A 7,391-nucleotide genomic window follows, 5' to 3' on the forward strand; every position below is an offset into this window, starting at 1 on the left:
TTCTATTTCCTTGTGGTGTTTGTGGAAATATATGAACTCTATGGTTTTTAAGAACACCAAATGGCTCTCTGTTATTGAGGTTTGGAGATTGATCCTTAAAACCATCAAGTTTTGTCTGCCCTATCCCAAGAGCAGAGCAGAACAATGTCAACTAATAAGTTGTGTCCGAAGGAGAAGTTGTGTGAGGATCCGGAAATACCACTTCTAGGTGATTTCTGGCACAAGTTCAACATCTCTGAATCTGATGGTTGTAGATTTGAATCACCCATCAAGAAACAGTCGTCTGGAGACAAGACGACCTCATCCAGCCCAGTGTCCACTCTCAATGGCTGCTGGTCTCCCTATTCCACGTCGACGTCGCTGATGAAAGCAAGAAGAGCCGAGCATGAGATCTTGAAGCTCCTTGTAGCTGGTCCTATTGCTTAGCTATCTTCTTTCTTTCAGTGAAACATGGTTGTGCTATATTTTTATTTCTCTACCTACTGTTATTCTTTAAATTCACCTTGCTAAATTGCCCCTATGTGGGCTGATGTATGAACTATTGGTTTCATTCTGGTAATGGAGCCCGGGAGAGCCTCCCTATTGGTCTCAACATATTTTTAAATTCAATTTTGTATAATCTAGGAACTTTTTTTGAAACTCAGGAACAATTTTGTAATTATTAACCACTTTTAAAATGCATGAAAACTTGATTTTTCAGATTTTTTTAAAAAGCCTTTGATTTTTTCAAAAACATCCTATATATTTTTTGAATTCATGATTTTCAAAATTATTAAAAATCATCTTGATTGTTTTCTATTTTTTGATAAAAATAAACAAAGTCGAAAAAGAAAAATGAAAATAATGAAAGAAAAATAACTAAATGAAACGGGGTGCCCCCAGCTTCACACATGGGCCGGGCCCAAAAGCACATGGAGGCGGGCCCCAAGTCAGCTCCGCCACCCCGTGCACCCTCATGGAGAACACATGCAAAGGAGCGACCAAAGCCCAGCCACTCGTGCTACGGATTGAGCCTAATAGCGTTCCTCATGTCATTTGACTAACTAAGCCATTTTTTCCCTAGCACGCCCTCTTAAAATAGCACTAGTCGTTGGCGAAAAGAAAACCTCTGATTACTGATAAGCTCATAAAAGTTCATGAATTCAAACATATGTTCATGTATGTTAAAAATGTTCATAATTTGAAACAAATTCTTACACTAAAAATTATTTGTAATTTTAAAAATAATTCTAAAACTGAAAAATATAATAGAATTTCGAAAATAGTTGTGAAGCTTACAACTGTTTAGGATTTAAAAGAAAGATCACTAATTTGAAGAAAAAAACTCAAATGTTATACACTTTTTAAAAGGCTCACAATTTTAAAATTATCACGAAATTTAAAAATTAAAATTCACAATGTCTTTTAAATATCCACAAGTTTTAAAATGTTCACAAATTTCAAAAACAATTGTGTAACTAGAAAAATATTCTTAGTTAAGAAGACATGTTCCCTGTTTCAAAAAATATTTGTGAATTGAAAATTATGTAAATTAATTAATATATAATTTATGAATTATAAAAATCTTCACTAATTTAAAAATAATAATGAACTTTAAAAACGACAAGAAAATTAAAATATTTATGAATATAAAATATGTTAAAATTGCCTTAAAATCACGAATTCAAATAATATTCACCAATTGAAAATATTTAAAATATGCTCCCTCTGTTCCATATTATAGTGTGGATCAAGTTTTGGATCAAATTCCGGAATGTAGTGTGCATAAACGCCTTTGGATGAAGATATCTCTTCGCTGAACCACTACAGCGAAGCTGCATGCACCACATGCGTGACAAGCTGACAAAAAGCAAGGGGCAATTCTGGTCCAAATAAAAGTGCCAACATATGTCTTGGTATAAGCGCCACAAACAAGGTGCATTATATCGGGAACGGAGGAAGTAATATTGTTCAATAATTCTTAAAAAAATCACGGATTTTAAGAATATTAACCAACCATAAAATGGGGGGAAATTCAAAAGAAGAATCCAAAAATTGAAAAACAAATAAGTGAAAACTGGTTAAAGTAAAATATAAGAAGACAAGAATAAAGTAGAACCTTTCTGAAATTGCAGCAACAATCAAGAGAAGCCCAAGTGAGTTGGCTCAATTCGCCGGGGGGGGGGGGGGGGGGGGGGTGGCATATGGTCGAAGCACCTTGCCCTACGCCATCTTTCAGTTGCTAAACGGCTTGCACGAGTGCTATATCTCGCTTACCGCGAGACGGATGGTCGCCTCGCACAGGTTGCTGAAGTGGGCCAGCCCAAGAAACAATTTTGTGAAGCTTGTAAAGACCAATTCAGACGGGTTTTGGTCATTTAGGGGGGAGGTTTCCCGAGGGTTTCCCCTGTTTTTTCGTGCTTTTTATATCTTCTTTTTTGTTTTTTAACTTTGTCTTTTTTTTACAACCGTGTCGACTTCTTTCATACATGTTGGAAATTTTTGTATACTGGCTGAAAATTTTTGTATACACATTAAACATTTTTCATATACAGGTTAATCATATATCTAAATACATGTTAACATTGGTAAAATACATTGTGAGCATTTTCAAATACAAAGTGAACATTTAAAAGACACGTTCGACATTTTTTCCCAAAAAATTGAATATGTTTTCAAGTGCGCAAACATTTGGTCGAAACACCTTGCCCTACGCCATCTTTCAGTTGCTAAACGGCTTGCACGAGTGCTATATCTCGCTTACAGCGAGACGGATGGTCGCCTCGCACAGAGGGATTGCTGAAGTGGGCCAGCCCAAGAAACAATTTTGTGAAGCTTGTAAAGACCAATTCAGACGGTTTTGGTCGTTTAGGGGGGAGGTTTCCCGAGGGTTTCCCCTGGTTTTTCGTGCTTTTTATATCTTTTTTTTAACTTTGTCTTTCTTTTTTTTATTCTACAATCGTGTCGACTTCTTTTATACATGTTGGAAATTTTTGTATACTGGCTAAACATTTTTGTATACACAATAAACATTTTTCATATACAGGTTAGTCATATATATAAATACACGTTAACATTGGTAAAATACATTGTGAACATTTTCAAATACAAAGTGAACATTTTAAAAGACACGTTTGACATTTTTCCCAAAAATTTGAATATGTTTTCAAGTGCGCAAACATTTTTGCAGTGATAGAACATTTTTTTTAATGGCAAGAAATTTTTCTATAATTTCATGAACTTCTGTTTTCCTGTTTTATGAACTTAAAAAAATCATGAATCATATTTTTGAACATCCGGACATTTATTAAATATCTGTATAATTTGTGAATGGTACTAAATTCTTTTTAACGAATTTCGCGATACATTTTCATGAACATAGACTCTTTCTTCTAGCGAGACATAGACATTTCCAACGGCATGGGCCTACCGTTTCTTCATCTTCGGCGCTCTGCAGTTGCACGCTTGTTTGGGGCCTCAAAAAACATCAAAAAAATATATCACAATAAAAAACTAATAAACGATTCTAAAAAAAACTAAAAAGCAAACCAACATGTCGGATGGTTAGGTGGACAATGGTATCTCAGCCCAACATGATTCAAGTCCCGGTGCTCGCATTTATCCTGAATTTATTTTAGGATTTCTGACGATGTGCGTCCAGTGGAAGGAGATGTTCCCGTCGACTACGAGGTGTCTACAGTGACTTCGTAAAAATCTCAAGACGATATGCCGACTCAGTCTCTCGGGGGTGCTCATAGAGGTAGGGTGTGCGTGTGTGTTTATAGGGGTGAGCATATGCACGTATATATGAGCGCTTGCGTTTGTACCGTATTAAAAGAATAAAAATATGTGTTTATTTCTAAAAAAAAACTGTGTTTTACTCAAAAATGTGTGTTTTTCTCAAAAATAATAAAAATCTGTCTGCTAGTCCCTTCCGGCATGCATGTCAGCATGTGCTCGTCTGCGACGGGCAGCCGACACAGTGCCCTGGCCCGGTCACGTGGCTGACACAAAAAACAAAAATCAAGAGTACTTGCCATTTAACCGGCATCGGTAGCCCGATGAATGCAGATCATGAACAGCCAACATCATAGCTGAGCTGTGCGTCGAAATGAGTCGCTGCTAGAAACCATAAAAGGACGGTCGTGACATGTCTGTCTCATCGCAAATCCTGAAGATAGGCCTATCTTGTTTAGGCAAAAGCAAGAAATGTCCGCTGAGCTAACGTTGGACGATGGGGGCCCACCGATCACATGCAGAGGACCCGGGTAAGAAACTGTTCCCGTGCACGCAAACCCGACCCCGGAACCCCTTTGCCCAGTCTCAACCGTTTCGCGCGTCACGTAGCAACGAGCAGAGGCAACCTATGCAAATCTAGACGCGCTCAACGTATTCCCCGGCCGTGACGGCATCCGCAGTTTCCCACCCATGTCCGCGGATCCGATCCATCCCATCTACCGACTCGAGGTCGGGCCAAACTGCCAAGGCGCACCGCGGGCGCGGCGCCGGCTCCCTGCCGCCGTGCCGTTGGCCCGGGCGGACACGCCACGCGCAAAGATTCCAGTGCACGGGGAGCCAACCGCAGGGGTGCACGCCTCCCCCACGACGCCGCGCCACCTTCGATCCAAGGCCCCGATGCCGGTGCGCCGCACACGCCCCGGTCCCGTGTCCTCCCACCCAAAACCCTCACCCGGCTCAGGCGGGGCCAGCCCTTTAAGTACCTGTCGCTCTCTGTAGCCTCGCCCACCAAGTACAAGCATTACTGCAAACACTTGCCATCTCGCCACGTGAGAGGAGAAGCCCGCAGCGCTGGTGCCTGAGCGGATCGGGAAAGGATGGCCGGCGGCGCGGACGCGGACGGGGAGCGCCGGATCGGGGTGGCCATGGACTACTCAGCCAGCAGCAAGAGGGCGCTGGAGTGGGCCGTCCGGAACCTGCTCCGCCGGGGCGACACCGTCGTCGTCCTCCACGTCCAGCGCCACGGCGGGGAGGAGGCCAAGCACGCCGTCTGGGCCAAGTCCGGATCCCGTAAGCGCTCGATCTCAAACTAACGCCCAGTTCGCTTCGATCTCATGCTAACGCGTGCTCGATCGGCCACCCCGCAGCGCTGATCCCTCTGTCCGAGTACCGGGAGCCGGAGGTGATGAAGAACTACGGCGTCACCTGCGACGCCGAGGTGCTCGACATGCTCGACACCGCCGCGCGCCAGCTCGAGGTATGCTACTTTTTTGTACTCCTATATGCGCGGGAGGTGTTCCGATCCTCTGATTTGATCGATCGAGCATGGAGGTAGATGGACTGACTGGCTCTCCGGCCTGATGATCAGCTGAAGGTGGTGGCCAAGGTGTACTGGGGCGACGCCAGGGAGAAGCTCTGCGACGCGGTGGAGGAGCAGAAGATCGACACCATCGTCATGGGCAGCCGCGGCCTCGGCACCATCCAGAGGTACGATACTACCTACTGCTGTCGCAATGTTGCTCCGGACATGTGCGATTCTTGGTCATAGTTTCCCAGAGCACGAAATCGCCGGTTGGCTACCTGTATTCTTGTTCAGATAGGCAATCCTCACGTCACTGGGGTTAATATAGTACTACTATCAGACATTGCTTGATTCAAGATGCACACGAAGTCAAATGTCCGTGAAGCAATACTTCAAGTTAATTGCACTAGTACCTTGGTCGCTTGGATCGATTGGCTGCATCATTTCGCGTTTCAGGGCGCACTATGACTTAAATCACAATATTCATTTCAATTAGGACACGGTTCACAGCTAATGGGCAGTTAGAACATGGACCATCAAGGCGTTCCCTTGCATTTGTTAACTTGCACGAGGCATGATCGCCCTATTGTCCGTTGTCTATAAGAAGAGAAAATGATCGCCTATCTGGGCGGCATCTGCATCGTGCTTGCCAGATTATTTGTGTGGTCAACTGAAACGGCGAGTGGTATTAAAATGCTCATGTAACAGTTTAAGCATTAGAATGGTGTAGATATAGTTGGTCGGCAGCTACAGTGTTTGTGCTATTCGAGATCCAGTATAAATAAGTGTTCATCAGAGTAGAATGTGATTTTTTTGTAGTTCTGGATCTATGACTTCGGTTGCATATCTTGCAAAATTTGTTTAGAGTAATCTTGATGAGTGTCCACGTCCCATTACTATGACTATCTCTAATGAGTCTAAATATAGATTAATATAACTGTCAATTTTAAGACTGAGCAAAATGTCAATGCATTTCACACCCATTGATTCACCAGGCTCGGTCAGTCGGTCTGATCCTTGGGCATAACTCCTAATGTCAAGGACAACAGTAGTTAAATTATGTATTTATTGATAACTGTAGGCTTGGTTTTGGTTTATGTTACCTACCAGTAAGCGAACATGTGAGAGAAAGATGGCCCTTAACAGATTTAGCTTATTCACATTTCACTGACGCCCTCTTCTTGCCCGGCCGTGCTGCAGGATTCTTCTGGGAAGCGTGACGAACTACGTGCTGTCGAACGCGTCGTGCCCTGTGACAGTCGTCAAGGGAGACCGTTAGGTTCGCCATCGGCGTGCATCGGGATGTGCTTCATCGTTTTCTGCTCCGTTGCTGCGTCCGAATAAAGTATGGAGCCTATTGTGTTTTCTGTATGCCGCAGCCTTGGCAGAATATTGGAGCCGTGTATGTTTCTGAACATTTGGATTCAAATTCAGTAAAGTATCTGGCAATATTTGTTTGTGTGCCTTGTTCGGGGACAGGGATGACCAAATGATTTGCTCTATTTTCATACTGATTAGCAAACATATTCGTGTGTTGCAACGAGAGAAACAAACTCTCGCGCACCTATAAGAGTATGTTTTGTTGGTATAAGTGTTCATGTCAGCACCTAACCGCAAGCGTATGTTAAACAACCAGACGGGTCCACTAAATGTTCAAGATTGCTTCAGGTTTTACGATTCATTTTCTCTCTTCTTTTATTATGTGCCATGTCATTAAAATAGTCTAGGTGGGAATTTCACCAACGATGATCATACGATTGTTGGAGATGCCCTAATGTGTTGTTACCTTTTCTTTTTGTACCATCGTCGATGGTGGTCACTTGGCCATCTATTTACGACAACGTGATAAGTCTCATTACGGTGAGTTTGGTCATCACAATCTAACATGAACAGATTGTATAATATAAACATGGCTAAGCGATAATTATAACATGAGGTTTCTGGTGGGCTGAGGATACCACCGCCCTCCTCCTCTCGCGAAACCACCTCCTCTCGCGACCCCCGCGTCGCCTCCCCCGGCGGTGGCGGAGGAACCCTAGCTGCGCCGCCGCGGCCCCCTCCCCACCTCATCCCACCTCCTTGCCGCCGCATGAGGCAGCCGCCGGGCAAGCCCGGGGCGCCAAGGATGGTGGCGGCGGGGCCTCGGTTGCCC

The 7,391-nt window shown here is 43.6% G+C and overlaps 1 protein-coding gene across 1 annotated transcript; it reads left to right on the forward strand.

Moving 5' to 3' along the window:
- Positions 1-4,707: 4,707 nt before the first annotated feature.
- LOC109770571 (uncharacterized) lies at positions 4,708-6,698 on the forward strand. Its single transcript, XM_020329275.3, has 4 exons — positions 4,708-5,007; positions 5,085-5,194; positions 5,306-5,424; positions 6,440-6,698. Exons 1-4 carry the CDS (start codon positions 4,815-4,817, stop codon positions 6,516-6,518), a joined length of 501 nt encoding a protein of 166 aa, XP_020184864.1. The 5' UTR covers positions 4,708-4,814; the 3' UTR covers positions 6,519-6,698.
- The last annotated feature ends 693 nt before the right edge of the window (positions 6,699-7,391 follow it).

Source organism: Aegilops tauschii, chromosome 1 (assembly GCF_002575655.3).
Source record: "Aegilops tauschii subsp. strangulata cultivar AL8/78 chromosome 1, Aet v6.0, whole genome shotgun sequence".
NCBI lineage: Eukaryota > Viridiplantae > Streptophyta > Magnoliopsida > Poales > Poaceae > Aegilops > Aegilops tauschii.

Excerpts from the sequence above, each read along its gene's own strand:
- LOC109770571 (XM_020329275.3), top strand. The coding sequence starts at position 4,815 with ATGGCCGGCGGCGCGGACGCGGACGGGGAGCGCCGGATCGGGGTGGCC. Across the intron at positions 5,008-5,084 it reads CTGGGCCAAGTCCGGATCCC|CGCTGATCCCTCTGTCCGAG; the intron begins GTAAGCGCTCGA and ends GCCACCCCGCAG. Across the intron at positions 5,425-6,439 it reads GGCCTCGGCACCATCCAGAG|GATTCTTCTGGGAAGCGTGA; the intron begins GTACGATACTAC and ends GCCGTGCTGCAG.